This window comes from Zonotrichia leucophrys, chromosome 1A, assembly GCF_028769735.1.
Source record: "Zonotrichia leucophrys gambelii isolate GWCS_2022_RI chromosome 1A, RI_Zleu_2.0, whole genome shotgun sequence".
In the NCBI taxonomy this organism is placed as follows: Eukaryota; Metazoa; Chordata; class Aves; order Passeriformes; family Passerellidae; genus Zonotrichia; species Zonotrichia leucophrys.
The window spans coordinates 37,052,918-37,074,326 of record NC_088170.1 but is presented as its reverse complement, the minus strand read 5'-3'; the positions used below and the strand labels follow the sequence as shown (position 1 = coordinate 37,074,326).

General features: G+C 43.3%; 2 protein-coding genes and 1 non-coding gene across 6 annotated transcripts in view; all 3 read right to left on the bottom strand.

Moving 5' to 3' along the window:
* Positions 1-17,819, bottom strand: part of LUC7L2 (LUC7 like 2, pre-mRNA splicing factor) — a 29,985-nt gene extending 12,166 nt beyond the window's left edge. The window contains exons 1-2 of one of the 4 annotated variants that reach the window (XM_064702259.1): positions 17,421-17,819; positions 6,935-7,029 (exon numbers count right to left, since the gene is read on the bottom strand). In XM_064702259.1, the coding sequence (XP_064558329.1) occupies positions 6,935-7,029; positions 17,421-17,481 (156 nt within the window). In that variant the 5' untranslated portion in view covers positions 17,482-17,819. Of the gene's footprint in view, positions 1-6,934; positions 7,030-8,739; positions 8,762-17,019; positions 17,177-17,420 lie in introns of those variants that run through there. The other 3 variants (XM_064702260.1, XM_064702261.1, XM_064702262.1) reach the window with 3 other exon arrangements.
* A 2,226-nt stretch (positions 17,820-20,045) lies between these two features.
* FMC1 (formation of mitochondrial complex V assembly factor 1 homolog) lies at positions 20,046-21,014 on the bottom strand. Its single transcript, XM_064702263.1, has 2 exons — positions 20,391-21,014; positions 20,046-20,295 (listed from the first exon to the last, which is right to left on the bottom strand). The coding sequence occupies exons 1-2, from the start codon at positions 20,517-20,519 to the stop codon at positions 20,101-20,103; spliced, it is 324 nt and encodes a 107-aa protein (XP_064558333.1). The 5' UTR covers positions 20,520-21,014; the 3' UTR covers positions 20,046-20,100.
* On the bottom strand, positions 20,974-21,046 carry TRNAR-CCU (transfer RNA arginine (anticodon CCU)). The gene has a single exon. It is a non-coding gene; the product is annotated as a tRNA-Arg (tRNA).
* Positions 21,047-21,409: the final 363 nt, after the last annotated feature.

The following is a 21,409-nucleotide window of genomic DNA, read 5'->3' as shown; positions in this document are numbered from 1 at the left end:
CCATGACTTGCTGTTCACTTTACATGTGTTTTATGCCTTTTCTCTTTATTTAGGTTGCATTCCACCTCCACAAAACAGTACATTTTCTGATTTCTTTGCCTCTTACTGGGAATTGTAAATCCAAAGCCTGAAAGGCTGCTAATTAGTCTGAGCCAGCATTACTCCAGAGAAACATTCTGTCCTCCCCTTCTCCCTGCCACTTCCATGCTGGCACATCTGCCTGTGCTGTTGAATACAATCTGGGTGGTGACAGGGTAAAAAACATCTTAGCAAACCAAACAGAGAGGCAAATTTTTCATCAGCATACCTTTGTCCAACTTGTTGGGCAGCCATACAAACAGTGTGCTGAGGGTGTGTAGGGGACAACACAGTATTGAATGAACTTAAGAAGCTGGGGTCTCTTACAGTATTAAGATGGCAAATTCAAAAACTGTTGAAAACCTTCAGTAATGTTAGTGGAAGTTTTGGAAGACAGGGAATATGTTATGATTCCTTTTTGTTAGATGCCTCAATCACAACAGAAGAAATTTTGGCTCCCCTTCCCCCTTTTGACTCAACAGGGTGGCCTAACAGGGAGCAAGAAGAAGCAGGTACAAGAGAAAAGGATTCTTTATCACTAGTTTTGCTGCTGAAGAAATTACATCATTGCTGGAACTGCTCCTCAACACAGCCTATACTAGCCCTGGGTAATCCTTTGTAAGTCTTCACAGAAATATTAGTACAAAATGTCTTTCATAAAAGTTCCTTTAGCAAAACCCAATGTAAAGAGATTTAAAAAACCCACCACATATAAAACTCTTTAATAAGTTTGCACATTAAAAGCAAAAACAGGCTAAAAAGCACTTCTGCTGGTGCAAGTTATGCAACATCAGGCAAAGACAACTTATCTTGGGATGATTCATTACTGTCAGAAGTCTATGCTGGGTCATGACTGCCAAGAACCTTAACAAGCACAGAGCAGCTTGCAGCACAATCTGGCTCATATGGGTAGCTGCAAAGCAGATGGACAGCAGATGAAAATGGACAGAAGATACAGTAAGACACATTGTTTTCCTTTTCCACAAGTCCACCTTGCATTTTGGTGCCAAGACATGTTCTTCCCCCAGAGGTAAAGAATAAGCATTGGTAGTCTGCCATTTAAAGATCAATCACATTTGAAACAGAAGATGGCTAAGAGGGAGAATCATGCTCAGAGACTGAGTTAATGGAAGGCTTAAAAAGAACACACACTGTCAATACACTGAATTTCAGACAGAATTACACTTCCTAAAAGTGATTTACAGAGCAGTTCAGATGAGCAACACAAATAAAGAAAGGTGAAATCATCCAAGTCCCCAGGCTAGACATAAGCGAAGTTCATAGAGTCTGGTAAGCCACGCTTCGGCTCTTTCTGCACCGAGATTAAAATCTGAAGAAAAGCCTCTATATTTGAAGACTATTTCACATCAAAGTTTTTGATAAAGATTAGTCTAGGTAACCAAATATAAAGCAGGGTATCAGGAATCCTTTTGTTATTGCTGAGTTCTACTTAAGAAACTAGTGCATTCTAGTACTTGCTGACCACTTTCTACAATATTTTTTTTATTTCCTAGTGTTAGATAGGCAGTTAAAGATGACTGACTTCCCAGAGCTGAGGTTTAAAAAACTAGTCTTTCATTAAAAAATCCTTTGTATTGAAATGATTTAGCAATAATTTTTGTCATCCCATCCACAAAATAGAATCTCTTTGGTATAATAAAGAAATATGGATTACATTTTCTTTGCACAGTGCTGCTTCAATCAAATCAGGTGAAAAACAATTACCACATGAATTAATTACAAGTTAACAAGGAAGAGCTGGCCAAGAATCTGGCAGTAGAGCATCTGTCTGTAGAGTTTATTTGCAAAATAAATGTGCACTCTGAGTAGCTGACAAACAACTAAATAGGAAACTAAACTCTCATATGATGCTGTTTCTGGAACATGAAATTAGGTGGGGTTTTTCTGCCCCTTTTTAGCTCTTGAGCTACCTACCTACAGCAAAATTCTCATTTTAGCACTTCTACAACTGCTACAAGTTCCTTTGACAGTAGAAATTTGATTGCTGAATATACTCAGTACAGACTGCAGAAAAAGCACAAAAAAGCTGAAGGTACTTAAAACACAAAAGGGCTGATGTTGAGCCAAGTGACACAGGAGCACAAACTATCAAATACTTTTAAAACCAGCAGGTATCTTTGACAGGTTTTTGAAAGAAAATACTCTGGGCAGTGTTTGTGTAGATATTTCTTTTTAGATACAAAGATACCAAAGCAGTTGACATTCAGCAAGAGAAGAAGTTTTTGTTTGTTTGCTTAGAAAGATCTGACATTGCTGAAAAATTGATACTGGAGGAACCAGATCTCTTCCTTTATCAAACTGTCAAGGCACTACCAGGGTCTATGTGAGAACACTTACTACTGATAAAAAGAAGCTGAAGACAGACTCTTCGCTGAAATCTTCATTATTATGGAACGCATTCTTCAGCTGCACTACCAATTTTATTTTGAACAGATTTCTAGACTTGTGACAAAACCCATACCTTCTTGTAGGCAACACATATTTAGTTAAGTTCTCTGACTCCACTAACAGTTTAAACTTTTGTAGGACTTCACTAGCAGGAAAGAAATGCTGAGTAAAAAAGATGCAAAAATTATGAAATTGAAGTCCTTAGCAACCACTGCATTTCACATATCTTCTTAAGTACAAAACTTTTTAAAAGGCATTGCTCCCTGTACCCATACTCTCACTTCTAAAGACTTCAAATTAGACTGCTGCTAGTTTTGGTAGTGATGATTTATTCTTTCTTATCAAATGAGATACTTCACTGTTTACATAGTATTTGCTCTTCTAGCCTGACTATAAAATATATTAACACATTAATGATAACCATGCAGAAAATAACAACCCCCCCTCCTTCTCAATAAATTAAACCCATTAAAATGGAATGTGGCACAATCAGTTCACCTTCCTGGTGCTGACCAAAGAAACTAAGAATACATTTCAGGAGACTGACATGATCACTTGAGAGGACAGCAGTGCACCTCACAATTCATCACCACTGGGTTGAAGGCTTCAAACTGAGGTAGCTTATGCAAGCCTAATTTAATTTGATTTGCTAAGCTGAAACAGTTCACATGATCAAATCAGTCCTGAACTGAAAAACTGATATCCCCAGACACAATGCCTTTTAACAGCTTCTAATGCTTTTTCTAGAAGTACAGCATAAAATCAGTCACACCCCAAATCACAAGTTGTAAGCATACAAATCGCTCCAGAGTGGGACTACTGGCAAATAAATCAACTGCAGATTAAAACTCCTTACTAACATTTATCTGCATGTGTGTGAGCTATCCAAACTTCTCTTATACAGTAAAAGGAGATGCAGACAGTACATTCAGTGAGCCTAAATGGATTCAGCCCACCATGAGAGGGATACCCATGGGCAGGTGAACTCCATCTTTCTCTAGGCTCCACTGCCTAGAAACCTTCTAGTTTCAGTGCAAGCTTCAACACCCAGCTCCTCAGCTGAAATCCAAATTTAGATGTCTTAATCTGGAGCTGAATTCCACTCCTAATAAGATTAAAGTTAGCAAGGTATTCAGGTATATTGCTAAACCAGGGTCTTGATTAATGTGGTGTTTAGTCAGTAAGAGCCCTGAAGAGCTCCATGCAATAAATTCAGGAGCACCTAAAGATATGCTTAATTGCAGGATGAGCCAACAGAGCATCTTTTCAGGTCTGTAATAAATAAAATGCAAGAAATATTATTTTTTCCTCTATAAATGCACATAAATACAAAGTTAATTCATTGAGCAGATAAAAGTTGCTGAACCATTGTTTGCAAGACCACGTATAGTATTTGTGAAACTTTTTTCATCAGGGAAGCACAATCAAGTTGGTAAGAAAGCCAGATTAATGCAGAAGTATTGGGATTTTTCAAAGACAGCTACTGGGTTACAACTATTCAGGACACTGCTACTTACTAATAGCCTTATTAAAGGTGTTAGTTTTAAATCTTCCCACCTTGTAATTTTCATTACTACTCCGCTATTCATTCAGGAACGTACAAAGATAGAGAAACACAGACATCTTATTCTTTACATCCAGAGAGCACTGCTCAACAGGTTTGTACCATTATGGGGGAGTCAGCTGACTCCTACACATGCAGCTTCAGTCCTCAATACCAGAATGTGGATTAACAAACTTTTTTGTGAAGAAAAAACCCAAACACCCACAAGCAAAAACCCACCCCAAACCAAAACAACAAAAAGACTGCAAGCATTAAGGGTAAAAGTAACAGTGTTAGCCCTGTAAGGCAAAAAACAAACAAACAAATAAAAATCCTAACAACAACAACAAACCAATCAAAAAACCAACCAAGAAAGCCACCAAAAAAAAAAACCTGCTAGCTGCAAGTAGGAAAATTATTCACTGTCTCATCAGCCAGGGTTTACAAAGTCTTACTAATTTCTTGTAAAATTTTCAGCTCAAAATGAATGAGCAAGCTCTTAAACCACTGACTTTTATCTATAACTGGTGTCCAAGTGATCATTAACGCAAAAACACCTTCACCAGGCACAGATACTTCTGACTGCTTGACTTGAAATTTCCCAGTCTAAAACCCAGCAACTTAGTAGCACAAAAACATTTCCATAAAACAATCCCTAAAAAAACCTATAAACACACTACACCTTTACCAACACATACTGCAACCTGAGGAACACGGGTTTTTACTGTCAAGGGAAATCAAAGCCTTTGCAGAGTTTTGGGAATTTGGCCATTAAGGGAAAGAACACACCAAAATAACAGGGCCTACTCATATGAGTCACTTTGTTTGTCTTATCTGTGAATGTCCTCCTTGAGTGGTTTGAAAGAGTGGGTGGCTAGAGATGTATAGAAGTCTGCATTTTGCAGCTATGAACAGGAATAAGCAGTATCTAGGAATTGTCGATCATCTTGTGACACACACAAAAAAAGGCAATTCATATCCAGTATTTTACTGATAATTTAGTCAATATAGAGACTTAACCTCATAAAATGTCCCCAGAGAACTTACTCTTTCAGGAGCATTCAGATACTTGAATTAAAAAAAAAGAAGTCACTCAACTTTTGCTACTACAGGTCTTGAATGCACAGATGCATCAAGATCTTCCTAACGAAACTCTGGAGAAAACTTCACAGTCATTTTCTAAATCAGTGACAAACTGTTCAGTAAGACTCCATGCCTCCTGCCCTTTTAAAAACTGCTGTTAAGAGAGAAGGTCCATTCCTGTAGATCTATGACCAGGTAAACAGCAGAACATCACACAGCCCAGGTAAAGCCTGTCTCTTTTAAGTCCCCTCTCTACTACTCCCACTAAAAGGATTAAACTAATCACTGCTTTTCTGCATCCACATTTACATTGTGGAACACATTTCCTGGTATGATGACTAATTGCATAAGGAAGGAAAAGACTGATATTCTCTAAAGAAGCAGTTTCATTTAGTATTCCAAGAGCTGCTGCAGCAAAATCTGTTATGAGGCTGAAGAAAACCTCCACTGAGGACTGAAACTGTGTCAGCTGCCCCAGCTGACATGACTAACCTGCAGTGTAAGAGGTGCTACTGCATGATACCATTATAGCTCTGAAAATGAACACTTCTGTACTTACAGCTGTTATAGAGATGTTTGTTTATAGAAACTGGATCACAATGAAAAGCTGTCAAACAAATCTCTGACAAGTTTCTTCCTGTGGATTATGACCAATTTGTATGTTTTGATAGCATACCAGTATGTCCCAAGCAGGAGTTAAATTGCTCACCACATAACCAATGCACCATCCAACCTGAGGGATGGGTTGATGATGAACAGAAACACATTGTTCTCCCCCTCCCCCATTTTGTTTGGACAGTAATGCACAAAACAGTTCAAAATAAAACTACATATACATTGATACACAATACTAATTCAAATAATCCCTCAGACAGATTTTTCAGTACTTATTTTCCCTGATGCCAAAGGGTAACAAAATGTGCCAACATGAGTGAAAAAAGCTACCCTAGCAGCAATAAGAACAGTAGGCATGTGGGACTCTCTATCATCATACTTTATCTCTTTACTACTAATTACTCTAATAATCAAACATTAGATCAAATAATCAGTGAAATATTCCTCACTAGCCTTTCACAAAATAAGAAGCTACCATAAATATGGATCACAAGGTGAAGCACAAGCACACTGACAAAGCAAAGCTACTGGCCTGTGTCAGAGCCCCTTGCTCCCTATCCTCACCTAGTGGAACTTCTACTACAGAGTGCACAAATGTCCAAGTCAAATAAGTTATTAATATGCCATTAATTGAGATTTAAAAATTGCTTTAGAATTTATGACAATGGCACTGTAATTGTATATTGTACAGTAAGTGTCATTATCATAGTAAACATATCTAAACTTTTAGAAATTTAATGATTTGAACTTTCAATTATTTTCATTAAAATATTTCTGAAGAGAAAAAAATCTCTTTACTTCTCTATACAAATACATCTGTGGAACACTCTCCCACTATAACATACCTTTTTAAGAAAGTAACTTCATAATTTATACATACAATATATTTTATTTCTTTCTATTACTTGCAACTGTACCACTGTAAGGCCACTCTGCTATAGCACAACTCACATCCATAACCTTACGTGGCTCCTCATGTAAACGATGAAATTTAGGTAATAATTAGCATATAGAACAGAAGAATTCTAAAAATTAACTTCAAAACCCAGAAATTAATTGCTTCTGAAAGTTCCTCTGAACTACCAGAGAGTGCTGGATAGTCACTGAAACCCAGGAAATGTGAGGAAATACTACAAAGAACACATATAATTCAATTTCTGCACTTATTGAAATAAGTTAAATAAACCACGAAACTCAGCTACGTACAGTTCCAGAGAGCACATCATGGGGGCAGCAGTTGAGCAGGTGGCTCTTGCACACTCGGTCATCGCTGAATTTGATCCGCTGCCGGGTGGTGTCGCCTGCAATACAGAAAGCAGCACGTTGCAGGTCAGAAAGCTGCGGCAGTCACGCGTGTCCTGCAGGTTACATGCAAAGCCTTAACAGTGCCCTGTCACATACTGAAGGTCTATGGAAGCTACAGCTCAAAACACTCTATGCTTCTTTGGCAAACAACACCAAAACCACAAATGTGTCTTTTAATGCTTTATAATGCTATTTAAAAATCCTCTCACACTTCCCCTTCAAAAATGCAGCAGGAAAAGTGCTCAAAACCAGAAAGTCAGTATTATCTTAAAAACACTATGATACAGTAGCATTTGTTAAATGAGCTATATAATTCTCTGTTCAGACTTTGCATGAAATAGTGACGTATTTCTATGCAAGAATTAGCATATCAAAGCAGCCTCATAAACACAAAGTGAAACACAGAGTCTTCACCAAATCCCACCTGATACTCATTTTATGATTTTGCTCTTGGATGCAATGCACCCTTTAAAATCTGATGGGAGTAGCATAAAGAGTTGGCAGAAGAATGATTTTAAATGCTTACAAACCTGAAAAAAAAAAATCAAACATACGGGCATAGCCTATATGCAAAATATTTTAGAGGTGTTTGCATATCTCCATATGATAAACCTTTTTTCTTTTTTCTTCTATGTGCTGTTTGTTGGGCTGGAACATCTTAATTACATCTTCATTGTGGCAGGTTGCAGCTCCTGCATCAGCAGAAGCATCAACGTGCCCAGACACTGAAGTTCAATTGCAAGGTTAAATAATCCCTTCCTGGAGCAAGACCTGAAGTCTTCAGAACAAAGTAACCAGCTGGTATTCTGGGGATGAGGGCTGAACATGTCTCCCTTTGAGTAAAATAATTGTCTCTGTTTGAAATTCAGAAGAGAGATCACTGCAATGGCTCTCTTCTTGTTAAGACACAGGCATGATAAAACACCTCAATCTCTCTAAGGATGCAGCCTTTTATTTTAAACATAATTTGAGATGATCTCTCTTAATTGAAAACCTACTGGTGAATTACTGAAGCAGAAAGAGCTGCTGGGAGAAAAAGTGACATACAGTGAGCTCAGACAGCAGCCTCTTCCATTTCATCAAATATTTTAGAGAGTATATTAGAGAGTATACTTAGAGAGTATATTTTAGATACATTTTGCAGTTATTCAAGTTTTCTTTAATGGCTTCATGATTTGAAACTCTAAACTTCCAGATTTGAATCTCTTAAACAATTCAAGAAGCCATATTCACTACTGAGGTTAACTACAAGAGAGAGGAATAAAAAACCTGTATCATTTTAGTCAAACCTTTCTTATTATTATGTAATCAGATTTTAAAATATTCATTCTATGTGTAGGATGCTAATATATAGCCCTTTCAGATGGGCCATGTTTCAGATTATTAAGTAAACAAAAGCTTTCATAAACAACACAAGCTTAATTTGCCTGCAGGATGCAACAGGTAAAACCTGTAACCCACACACCAAAGAGCTTCAAAGCAGTTCAACAATAGGTTTTCTAGAGGGCAACCTCACTGCTTGGTTCTACTTACAGTACTAAAAATTCAGAGTAATCCCTTTATAATCATGCCTACTACTGCAGTAAAGAGTTTTGCTCTTCTTATTTTTTTTTCTCTTTTTAGGAGGTGGATCTTTATTTTTTTAAACACATAACTGCGTTTGTTCCACATTCATTAACACATCTGAAAAGTTATTGATAACTCACGGCTCGGCGAATGCGGGGCCTTTCTGACACTCCCTTGCAGATTGATGTAGGCAGGCAAAGATACATTGAACCTTTATAAATAAAACAAGGGGCCAGATTGTTCAGTTTGTATAGAAAAATAGACTCTGCCAGCAATTTTAACACAGCATCTAGAAATACATGTTGACTGTAAAGATTCTTCTATATAAAGACACATCAACAAAATAAAGTATTTAAAAAAAACCCCAAAGCTGACGGCCTAATAGCCATAGGAGTCAAGGAGTTACCAAGACCAGAAAACTGCTGAAAGACTCATGTTCCTTAAGTAATGTTGGCAAATAGTATTTTCACAGACATTACCTCCAATTACCTTTTTTCACACCTCTACCACACCTAGGCACTGATACTGCAGCTGAAATACAGTCCTTTTTCATCAAAGTGACTACAATGATAATCACAATTACCAACCAGAGGAAGACAGCGTAGGGAAAAAATAAAAGTGGCAGAAACTGATCAACAACCACCTAAAGAACACTTTACACATTCGTATTTTAAACTTTCATTCTTTCTGTACTGTGCCTTTATTTAAGCATTAAAAAACTTTTAGAAATGTTCCCTTACAATTATGATTGGGGTATTTACATTTTCTTTTCTACAAAAAGCAATTTTATACATTTGCATTTCTTTTTAATATATGCTGTTTCAGAAGGAAAAGTTTATTGAAAAAAAGGTGTTGTATATCACATTCTAACAGTGACTGACTGTTGTGTCCCTCTGGCAGCTCATTTGCAAGTCTGATAGCCTCAGAAAAAAATGCTTTTATTCCTTCATGAATTTTGTGAGCTTCAATATTCCTAAATAGTACACAAGACTTGGCAAAGACAGAAGATTTATTCTGCTGCTGACCTACACATGAATCATCCTGAGAGTGGGATCTACATAGGCTGCTGAGCGGGGGGAGGGAAGAATAAAATCTGTGGATCCACCATGCACCTGATATTCTGCCCACAACAGCAAATGAGATGCATGCAGATGCCTTCTAAGAACTAAAACAACACAAACAGATGTGTTCTTAGGACAAGGACTTCTGCAGTACAGCAGGTAACCAAGATGCTACTTCTGCTTGTCAAACTGTAGGGAAGTTGATGCCTTCTCTGTATGGGCAAACAAACAGGAGAATACTAAATCTAAATAATGAGTATCAAAAATAGTTTTTTAAAAATATATTTTATTTATTCTGTAATAAGAGAGTAACACACCCAGGCACCAAGAGGCTGTAGTCACCTAAGTTTCAGAAGTACTCTTGAGCATCTGTAAAGAGGACACCATCACTGATATTTCAGACCTTATTCTATTTTAATAGGTAAATAATTAAATCAGCTCAGAATACCAGTTTATTTAACCCTGCCCCTGAAGAACAGCACAATATTCAACTACTTGATCTTTAAGATTATGCTCATTACAAAAATGAAAGTAATTTACCAGGGCATTACAGGAGTCAACATCTATTACTGTAAGCCATCCCTGTGTTTCCAATTAGATTCTCCCACTAAAAGAAAAATTGTATGGTTGATAAAACTTATGTGGAGAAAAGATAAATTAAATTTTCCCCAAGAAGCATCAGCTTTAAATTTACTGAAAGTACCTGTCCCAAACCATATTTCTCTAAGAGACTACTTTCCCAGTAAACAGAGAACTTTGAAACAGAACTGAAAAGAAAAAAAGCAGAACACCAAGGAAACTTCTATACTTGCACATTCCATATCCTTTACAAGCATAAGGAAACTGCACACAAGATACACAAGTATTCAAGAGATTATGGCAGTAATGTAAACTTTCTAAAGGAAGTTTTCTATTTGATATAAAACATACTGACTACAAAATTGACATCAATATTTAAGAACAGTGCACACTGCTGATTAGAGAACATCCAGAGGTTAAGCTTACAATGTGCACTTGTACTACACAATTCACTCTGAACTCCCAAGTCTAATCTATTAGCAGGCCACCACAATGTCATGCCTGTTCAGTATATTTTAATCACAAAGCAGCAGAACGAGCACTAATGCATCAACAATGCTTAGCACAGTGACACACTCATGACAATGACTTCTTTCATCCAGCATCTCTTACTATTCTGACCTACCCTAATTCACCACTGTCAACAATCCCAAAGCACTGGTGAGAAGAACCCTTTATAATCCAACTGTAACCTCTAATTGTAAACCAGTGGTGCAATCCATGTAAAGGAAACAAAGTGAATTTTCATTTCCATGTTGTTGACTTCCTGAACTAAGATACAGCAACAAAAAATGGTTAATTTTCCACTCAAATTTTTGAAGCGTGAGTCCCAACATGTTGGCAAAGGACTCTGAAAGCTTTATTCAAGAGCTACTAATAGGGTGGAGTATGTGTTTAAAAACTGTATCAAATTCCACCCGCAAGGCAAGCCCTGTCTAACCAGTATCCAACACCATTATTTAACGGAGGCTCAGGCAGGCACAGGAGATCCTGTTCCTGCTGCACAGGGAACGGGCAGGCAGCTAATTCTGATCCTCTCCTCACTAAACACTGCTCATGTCCTGATCCTAACACTTTTATTCTTCACCGTTCCCATAATTTTTAAGGTTCAAACTATCAGAACTTTATAACAAAGCCAAAAAATACAGACAATTCACTAAACACAGTCATTGCTCTTCAAACCTGATCACTCCTGATTGACAAATTGTCCTGGACACAAATAAAGCACCTTTTCATGAAGTTCATGTGTTCTGAGTACTTTCAGATTTCTGAGCTGATTTCAGTTCAACATTCTGGGGAGGTTTTGCAGAAATTCCTCTATATGAGATATTTTTCTCTACCTTTGCTGCTGCTCTGTATTTGAAAGCAGAGCTCTTGGAAGAGACTCTTGGCTCCCTAGCCTGGCTCTCAGCCTGGAGCTACCCAAAATGGCTACAAAATCCTCAACAATGATCTATCAAAGTTTAAAGACACATACCACCTTCTACCTCCAAGCATGAAGCAAAATGGAAACCAAAAGCTACCTAACCCTGCAAATACCCACATAAACCCTCCACTCATTGTTAAGTGCACAGAATTTCTTTGATAATCCCATACTAGAACAAAGAAATTAAAAAATAGGCTACCAGTTCTAGATTACACCTCTGTTACCATATAAAGTGTGCCACCAAACACAGGATGAATAAAATAAGCACAGGAGTGTCACTTCAATTCCTTCCAAACAATGAGGACAGAAAAGTCACACATTACTAACCACTACTAAGGATAACTGAAGCATAACCCAGAAAAACCAGTTCGGATGTGAACAGATGCAAAAAGGGTATTATGAGCTTCAAAGGAAGAAGAGGATGATCTACAGCAAGAAAAGTGTGTTTGCTAGTAACAGCTGAAGAACTGAGTTGAAGATTTCAAACACAGCTCAGGTCAAAAAGCTGGCAGGTGAAGCAAAAGGAGGTGCTGACTGGCACTTCATACATGCTGCTTCTGTCTAAAGGCTGGGAGATTTTTCTGCTACTCACATAGCACAGTATTTGTTAAGATGCTTAGGAGAGAACCTTTTCATGACCACAGGCTCAGAAGCATGCACAAATTCACCTGTTTTTAAAGAGAACTGTCCCAGAGTGCAAGGCAAGATGTATTCTATTTGCCATCTGTATGGCAGCTGTGGTCTGTTCAGTGGGCAGTTTTCCTTCTCTCTTCCACAACCACTCCTCCCTCGGGGGACACTGCTGATCACAGGCTGCTGAACGTCACTGCATGGCTGATAAGAACTACAGCAACCCATTGTGAGATGCTCTGCCCAGAGGGAGGAGCCAAGCATTGCTACCCAGATACAATCTGGAGATTCTGGAACACCAGCACGGCTTCTCCACTGGATTTCCCAGAGGAACAGCAGCCTCCTCTTCCACTGGACCTTCAGAGGGAGACTACACCTTTCTACAGGATCCCTGCTCCAAGAGAACCACACCTGACACTTCAGGAGGGCTGCAGCCACAATTCCAATGGGACTGCTGCTAACACCCTGACCACAGGCTGTCAGGTTGTGTTCTGACTCTATCAGTGTTGTTTCAGTTTGCAGCACAGTTTATTTTATCCTTTACTTTCTTCCCTATTAAAGAACTGTTATTTCCTGTGCCCATATTTTTTTTGCCTGAGAGCCCCTTAATTTAAAATGTATAGCAATTTGGAACGGAGGGGGGTTGTTTAACATTTTCCATTTCAGGGGAAGCTCCTGCCTTCCTTAGCAAGCACCTGTCTTTCCAAACCAAGACAAGAATCTAATTAACTTTGCTAGATTTTCCTATTTCTAGACTGTGGTCTAATTTTGAAGACGTGGCAATTATTTTAAAAATGCAAACCACCATCACATTTCTTTGCAACAGTCAAGCCTTGGCAGCCCCAAGATGTTCTGTGGCACCAGGGCCATTGGGATCTGCTGTGTCTGTCACTGCTGTCACAAGTAAGGATCCCGCTCCACCCTCTGCTCCCAGCCAGCTCCTCGGGCTGACTCCAGCATTCACTCCTGCAGCAAGGCACAGCACATGACTGACCTGGTGGAAATGAAACACTTGGGCAAGATAAACTGATTCAAGATCAAATGGGATCCTCTCCATAAGGCCTTTTACAGCAAAGTTTTTTCAATCTTTGCCCATTTAAACTATATTATGGAAGAAGACCCAATCCTGGGGATACTAATATCAATTGTTAACATTTCACTCAATTTGCAAATGACTCAATTTACAGTTATGATCCTATCTGTAAGGTTCACTCCTGTTTTCTGGAGAACAGGGATAGCAAAAGCAGGGTTTACCTAAGTGTACTATTAAAAAAAGCTTACTCAACTTTTAGTTCAAAATCAGTATTTTAAAAAATTAAAGTAATACCTTTCTATGTGCTATGTACTCCTAAATGACAAGTTTCTGCAGCTCCAGTCAACAACAAAAAAAAAATCAGCTTGAACTAACCTTTTAACTATTGATATACAGAATAAAAACTCTTTTAGTTCAAGTGATAACAGTAAAAAAAACCCAAACAAAAAATATTAATATATAAGCACGTAAGATTAGCACCTGGTTTTCAGCACTACTTATCTCTTAATATTTGGAAAACCCGGATTATATATTCAGTAATTTATATTTAAAGCCTCTCTAAGTATGACAGGTTATCAGTACTTGGAATGCCATTTCAGAGATTTTTTTTTCAGTCAGCAGTCATGACTATATTAAAAAAAGCCCAGCTTTTTACTAGCATCGAAATCAAAGATACTTTGAATTTTTTTTTAATTTTGGCACAGTCCACATCCAATTCAGCTTTCCACTTGTCAGAGAAGTGTGCAAGAGAAGATTAACCTAGGTAATATGCAATGTATTTTAAAAAACTCACGTGTTTTTGAATAATAATTAATATGTTTTTCTCAGGTGTGAAAAGAAGCACTCCTGCCATTCAGACATTTCTTTGCATTGACCTCACCAACCCAACTGCTTTTCAGTTAACCCAGCTGCATTCTAAGAACAGCAACTGACTGGCAAGTCCTGAGAAGCAGCAGCCAAGTCCCCTCAGTCCCACTGTCTGTCAGGTGTCTGTCACATGAGCCAAGGCAGGCTCGGAGCAGGGAGCACCGGGCCTGGCAGCTGCCAAGGGGCTGCCGACCCCACATCCTGGCAGTACCTCCAGCCAAGCCCTGCGGCTGCAAGCGCGCCCATCCTGCTGCCCAAACAGCCCAGGGAGGCAGCAGGCTGCCAAGGAAGGGGGGAAGCTCTCAGCTGTCCCTGCCACAGGCACAGGGCTCTCTGGGAAAGGGCACGGCCAGGGGCAGGGGCAGCACACCCCTGGGAAAGGGCACGGGCAGCACAGCCCTGGGAAAGGGCACAGCCAGGGACAGGAGCAGCACAGCCCTGGGAAAGGGCACAGGCAGGGGCAGGGGCAGCACAGCCCTGGGAAAGGGCAGGGGCAGCACACCCGCTTCTGGGCGGCCGCATGCCGGGCAGCCCGGTCTGACACAGAAGTCTCCTCTCTAGCACCGATGATTTCTCATTACCATTCTTACAGCCTTGTGGCTGTTTTCTGAATCGCTGCGACCAATAGGAGCTGTGCTTTCCAGGTGTTCTCAGAGCTTCACAGCAAATCTATAAGAACACTTAATCACTGCACCTTCCAGGCTTTTCCCTTCTGGCCCTAGGGACACCAGGCACAATGAGTGTGTGCATTGTCCCACAAATCACAGCCTACAGCTCAACTCCTAAACCATGCTTGAGCATCTGATTGTGGAATTTTCAAAAGCATTTTCAGAGCATGTTCATATTTTCTACAAATGAAACTAAAACCTAAAAGGGGAAAAACTCCTACACATATTCAGGCACGGTCTTGTTTTAAATTTACCTCTGATTTTTTTCTATTCCCACTGACAAGATCAAATGTTTGATCTTCCTTTTCTAAAACAGGTAAGATTTTTAAGCCTTCATATTCTAGGCTTCTCAAAAAAACCTCGAACAAGACAAAAAGATCTGCCAGACTTTGTAAAGTATAAAACTAAAAAGCATTGTATTTATTGTATAAAACTAAAAAGATTGTAATATTGAATAATATAAAACAAAAATATTGTCCAAGAAAGATTATTTTTTCAGAAACACTATTGCATTTTAAACTCTAATGTGTTGCCAGGGGGAGCAAAATCAAAGGCAATGGGGACAAATGATGAAATTTAAGTTCTGACCTACCAAGAAATTAAAAAATTGACACATTCAATGAAAAGCTGCAATTTGCATGTTAACAGAAACAGACTATTTGTCAAAGGTAACAGGAATATAAAAACACCTAAGGACCCCAAACCCCACTATTCTCAAGGTTAGCAATATTTCAATGACCTTGAGCCTGGCCTTGGTTTCTTACATACCAGCTCTGCTAAAAAAGGTTCATTTTCAATCTCTGTGTACAATTCAGTATAAATGATGCTGATGCTCCAGCTCCACTGGACTTTTTTTTTTGTGAACTGGAACGGTGTTACACAGAGATCCTCAATCTAATCATAGAAACCAGCTTTAAAAATCATCTTTTCTCCCTATCCTTCCCCATCCTGCCCATTTTGTTTAAATGCTTCCTTTCTAGCCAGTTAGTTTGTGAACAGTTCAGCACATGTGGTTTAGGAATTACAGGGTGAGCAGGAGAAAGGGGGAATACAATCATCAATACAATAACTGCCTTCTTACAAAGCCAGAGAAAATATAGCCTGAAATGGCTGTTCTTGGTTTAGATTTTAGTCACTTAACATTTCTGGGCAGCTGTCTCAAGTAAATGACACTCCTCTCCCACCATCCAACAGAAAATACTTTCAGAAACTGAAACGGCTCCTCCACCCCCCTTAAACCTTCTGTGTAATGTTAGGGTAGCACTGAGACAGCGATCTAGGTGCCAACACTTAAGTTCCATAAGCACAATATTGCTTTGCCAAGCACTCAGACATATGCAGCCACAACAGGAAGTATTGGAAAATCTTCTGAAGCAAGACAAACCACCCCAAATTAGATCCTGTATGATGACAACTCACTAAACAGCCTTACTCTGGAAGACAAGTTTCGCAGAACAGTAATTTAGAACTCTGCAGAAAGCATTCATGATACAAGGAGTATGCACAAACCAGTTACATTTTTCGAAATTCTGGATTATACTAAAGGAAGCTGTCATTTCACATGAGCCCAGTAACCAGAGATGATCAGGACATACAAGGTACGTCCCACTTCCACATCATACTCAGCGCACGGGGGAGCAGGGAACCATTAATTTAACAAGTTAATTCCACAAACATAACACGTCTGCAAGAGTGAGTACAGACTGAGCATGAGTACCACATGCAGAACATCTAAATTATCTCTAATTGCTGCCTACCCTCGGGTGCAGAATTCTCTTGTTTGCAAGTTAAGAACTGCACAGCCTAAGCGGAACTGCTCTTCTCTAGCAGCCTCCCCAACTACCTGGATTTATGGGCTGATCGCCGTGCACTCCGACAAAAACTGCAGAAAGCTTTACGCAGCAATACTCAACACTGTGTGATCGCAGAGCGATCTGAAACCTGACCGTACATCTCCTATCTCTCTCTGAGAATGACTGCCTCCAGACGTTAAGCTTTTACTTGGCTATTTAGGGCGCTTTTTTTTTTTTTTAAAGTTTATCTACTTAGGTCAATCTCACATTGTCTTTCAGAGAGCAACAGCCATACCCGCCTGCTGGCTAACGTGATGGTTCGAGCCAGAACTCAGACAAGTCTGTAATGACACAAAACCCCACCCTGCTCCGCTGAAGGGGCTGTTGGTCCGGGGAGATTTTTTTGGTCCTCCCCTCGGTGATCAGCGTCTCAGGCGTGTGTGCCCCTGTACGGTGGCCGGGCGGAAAGGCTGCGCGCCGCGGACACCGCCAGGAGCGGATCTCCAACAGCAGCAGCACCGCCAGCGCGGCCCTGGGACAGCGGCCGGCGCCGGCAGCTCCGCGGGGGGAGGCGGCGCCCGGCTTCCCCCACCCCGCCGCCGACGGTCCCGGCAGCCCCGCCCCGCGGGGGGTGCGGACAACGGGCCTCGGGCCTGCCAATCACGGCGCACACCGCCCGGCCCGGCCGGTACCGCCGTGACCTCCGGGGCGGCGGCGGCTCCGCTCCCTCCTCCCCGCCCCACCGCGGCCGGGGAGGCACTTACCGTCCCGGGACGTGCCCATGAGCTGGTCCAGCATGGCGCGCATCTGGGCCTGCGCCGACATCTTGAGCGCGGGGGGGGCCGGCGCGGCCCGGCCGAGTCACGCCGACAGCGGCCTACAAGGCCCGAGGCGCGGCGGGCGCTCGGCCCTGCCCCTCGCGTCACAGGCGGGGCCGCTCCCCCGCCGCCGCGGGGGGAGGGAGGGAACGGGCGCTGCCCCCGCCCGGCTTTCCCGGTGGGAAGCGGAGCGGGAAACTCGCTTCGTGCCGGTGCCGCCGCCTCGCGCCCCCACACGCTCCCTCACTCCCGCTCCCTCCCGCGCCCGCCACGCGCGCGCGCCGGCGGGAACGGAAACCCACGCGCACGCGCCTTGCGCTCCTTCGTCCGCTCCGCGACGTCAGCACGGACGGGCCTCGGCACCCGCCCATTGGCCACGGCCTGCGCCGCTCGGCCAGTGACGCACCGAGCGGCGAAGCTCCTGATTGGGCCGCCGGCCTGGGCCCTTGGGGCGCGCTGATTGGCCAGAAAGGCCCTCGTGGCCGATGTAACGTCACGGTCTCCGGGTCAGCGGCGGCGCCGGGCGGGGCTGGGGTCCCGGGCGGCTCCGGAGCTCAGCGGGGCTACGGTGCCCGCTTGGGGACAATTCCCATCTGAGGACAATTCCCTTGGACTGGCGTGCAGCACCACTGCCACGGCCCCTGCTTCCCCCAAGTGCGAGTACAGTCGTGGTGAGACAAGTTAATACCCCGCTAATTGGAGAACATCCCTTAAAACAGGCTGTCGGCACATTTGGCTGATAATTCGACTTACAGGGCACCAAGGTCCATTAAAAAAAACCCGAATTTTACCCATTCTAACGCCTGCATTTTGTGACTCTTCCTTTGAAAACCATCGTGTTGCCATCTAGTGCCCAAACCCGTCACAAAGATCAGCTGTAATCGTCCCCAAGCGTTGCCGTGTTCAAGGTTAGCTCCATACGAGTGAAAAATGGCCACAGGCAACCTCCCCTGACAATAACCCCCCTCACCCCAATTATCTCTACTTCAGAAGGACTTGTAGAGAAGATGCTCTTCTGTAACACATTCAGGAAAAGATTCTCTACCCAGTGCTCTTCAGCTAATTAGGATATGTCCTGGCTTTGCTTTTTCTTTAAAATCTACATTTACTTTTGTTAGTCATCACGTTGGATTGAAGGGGAAGTAAATGGAAGAGACACCAATGCTTGTTAGAAGTGTCTGTTTAGGTACCTTGGTATGGTTAGGGGAAATTTAGAATTTTTACTGATTATTTACACCAACACCATACACACTTTAGCTCCTTCTACTCTTTAAAGAGCATCTGTGTCTGGCCAAATGATCGCTTTTTTCTTTATTTTATTTTTTAATTTCCCTTCTCAAGCAATATACTACAGAATGCAGCGGTTTTCATTAAATAATGCTGAACAAGCAGTGTGTAACAGCCATTCTCAGTGTGTGGTGACATCCCACAACTTCATCTACTGAGCTGAAAGTGGGTTGATACTTTTCCACCCATCATATCAAGGCTTTTGGAAAAAAAACCACCATTTAACTTGTGAGAATTGCAAACTGGAATTCTAGTCAAGAGAACCCTAAAACTAGTAGTTGACATCTCCTTGACTTACCTAGAAGCCCAAATTTTCCCTGTTTTAAGGATGTGTTGTGCCTATCCACTATACTGTGGGGATTAAACCATTCCCAAGTTTTAAATACAGGGGAAGGAAGAAACAGACTCAGATGAACTGATTCTCTTTGCAATGCTTTTCTGACAAAACACTTTGTTTTCCCTGGCAGTAAAAAAACCCCAACAAACACACTCTAATTTTCTTAGAGTTTCTTCAGGCTTCCCCCCAGATAAACCTCACATTTTTAGCCATTTAAAGTCCTTCTCGTTATAGATTTCTTACATATCTTGCACACAATACAACACTCTCTTGTGAACAGCAACAACTCGAGACTTTTATAAAAAGAAACTCACTGTTCCAGATTTGTGAGGTGAGTCCCGTTTGTGCACCTCCTGTGACTGCCTCCAGTCAGTTCCCTTCAGGTTTGCTGAGATTCAGAGGGAGAGGGACGCACAGGAAGCTGGCAGTCACTTCTCAGGGACAGGGAGAAACGTGTAACTCATAAGAATTCATCTCTCTGAATCGCTACTGCTCACTCACCGCCATGGTAAAAACCAAAAAAATCTTTAAGGTGGAAGAGGTTTGTGCTACTGCAGTGCTCACCAGAACCCACAGACGCTCCACAGAAGAGACCTTTGTTCTTGGGAGAGTAGGGAATTCCACATACACAAAATATAGCTGGGAAATGCTTCAGTAAACACTGGACAAATTCTCTCACCTCCCGCATTTGAATCACGCGGGGGAACCACGAACGCCTGCAACCCCTCAGACAAGCAGTTCATCAGCGAACGCTGACATGTTTTTCCACTGCAAACAACCTCTCTGTCAACCCTTGGAAAGGTCAGGACACATTCACAAGATCGGAGTGGGCGTCTGGGAGGCCTGATAAAGGCAGAAGGGGTTGGCTGTCTCCAGTTACCCCTTTCACACCATAACCTATATCTGACAAAAGGCACCTGCTACAGACCCCAGCCCATTCCGGCAGCTCTAGGATATATATTTATTCATTGAGGAATAAACACCGAGCACAGCAGGGCCGCCTCAGCCCTTCCCTCCCGGCTGCTGCGGCAGTCTGAAGCCCACGAGCCCAGCGACCTCCTGCGGCGAGCGCTCTCCCCTGCCGTGGTACTCGCGGTGCAGGGCCTCGTGCTCCCGGACGCTGCGCAGCAGGCACAGGTAGGTGGCGGCCTGGAAGTGCAGCTCCTGCTGGGCCCGGCACAGCTTCTCGCTGGTCACCTGCGGGGAGCGGCGGTCAGGGCGGCCCCGAGGCTTCGCCGAGCCCCGGGAGCTGCCGGGGGGGACAGGGGCGGGGAGGGGAAGGCGGCGCGTACCCGGTGCGCGCGGAAGCCCGCGAGCACGTGCCGATAGGCGGGGCAGTCGCGATAGGAGCGGCCGGCGGCGTGGCGCAGCTCGCGCAAGAGCGCGCGCAGGGTGCGCAGCGGGGCTCCCAGCGCCGCCATCTTCCGAGCCGCGCGCGGCGCCCTGGCCAATCGATCGCCGCCGCCGGGCCTCGCCCTCGCGCCCCGGCAGTGCGGGCAGTCGAGCGCCGAGCGAGCGATGGCCTCCTCCTACTCTCTGCCGCCCTCCCGCGCCGTTGCAATCGGCGCTGGTGAAGTGCTGGGGCTCGAGCGCCGAGGCCGGGGCGTGCCCGCTCCACGCCTCGTAACCGGCCTGTGGTAACGGAGCGGGAGCACCGGGAGTCGTCCAAGAGGCGCAGCATACGGCGGGAAACCGGCTTTGGCCGCGGGCGCGTCCCCGCCAGTTTCTGGGGTCTCCGTTTAAAAGACGCTTCGGGTCACGCTGGAGCCAGAAGGAGACGCCCACGAAGAAGCTGAAGAGCCGCAGACTCGAGACAGCGAGTGGCTCACAGACGTAAGGGGAGGCTGCGCGGGTCGGGTGCGAAAAAAAAGTACCCACCCCAGATGGGACTCGAACCCACAATCCCTGGCTTAGGAGGCCAATGCCTTATCCATTAGGCCACTGGGGCTGCCGCGGGAAGGTGGTGTCTGTGCACTTAGTTATCCACTATCCCCGCCCCTTCTCCTTTTATGGTGCGCATCGGAGGCCGGTGATTGGGCAGCTCCGCCCGGCGCGGCCGCGCGCGGCCCCCTGGGAGCCAGGGCCAGGCGGGGCCGAGGCGGGGGCACGGTCCCTCACTGGCGTTTGGCTGCGGCTCGGCAAAACACGGTGCTCCCACAGGGAAGGGCTTCCTGCCCCAAGGACCCTTTTGCGGTTTCTAAGCGTTGGTCCTGGCACACAGTGTTACCCTTACTCGGGCGGTTGCCCTGACCGAAGGAGGCCCCCACCCCCAAACAGAAAATCCCGCCAAAAAGCCCCAAGAGGGCCGACC

Coding starts and splice junctions, on each gene's coding strand:
- FMC1 (XM_064702263.1), bottom strand. CDS start 20,519: ATGGCGGCGCTGGGAGCCCCGCTGCGCACCCTGCGCGCGCTCTTGCGC. Junction 20,296..20,390: donor CGGGCTTCCGCGCGCACCGG/GTACGCGCCGCC, acceptor CGCTCCCCGCAG/GTGACCAGCGAGAAGCTGTG.